Here is a 396-nt window from a genome sequence, read left to right on the forward strand (position 1 = left end):
CTCGCCAAGAGCCGGAGCTTGCGGGGGCGGGGGGATGCTTCCCACCCGAGCTGCGCCTGCGGAGGGCTGCTACGCTCCCCTCAGCACCAGGGTAGAGCAAGAAACAAGGGCCTGACAACGCCTACACGCGTTGCCTCAGCACGACTGACCCCAGCTGTTGTTCTTTCCCCAGCCCCGGGGTGGGAGGCGGCCACTCTGCGGTGAAGCTCAGGCAGGCTCCGCTAGGGATCTTCTGCCCCAGTGCCGCAACAAATCGCTGGAGGAGGGCAGCGAGCACCAGCAACACCGCCGCCTCCGCAAGGCCATGCCCTCACAGCGCCGGGAGGCGACGCTCCCAGCAGAGAACGGTGCTGGGGCTCTTTGGTTTTGACGAGAATTCACCCACTCCCGCTTCTC

At 66.2% G+C, this 396-nt stretch overlaps 1 protein-coding gene across 1 annotated transcript in view; it reads right to left on the reverse strand.

The window, feature by feature from the left end:
* HAUS8 (HAUS augmin like complex subunit 8) overlaps nucleotides 1–396 on the reverse strand; it is an 8,775-nt gene that overhangs the window by 7,359 nt on the left and 1,020 nt on the right. The window contains exon 2 of the mRNA XM_035892348.1: nucleotides 150–195. Within this exon, the coding sequence (XP_035748241.1) occupies nucleotides 150–195 (46 nt within the window). The remainder of the gene's footprint in view (nucleotides 1–149; nucleotides 196–396) is intronic.

The sequence above is a fragment of the Egretta garzetta genome, unplaced genomic scaffold, assembly GCF_000687185.1.
Source record: "Egretta garzetta isolate BGI_Z169 unplaced genomic scaffold, ASM68718v1 scaffold4, whole genome shotgun sequence".
NCBI classification, from domain to species: Eukaryota; Metazoa; Chordata; class Aves; order Pelecaniformes; family Ardeidae; genus Egretta; species Egretta garzetta.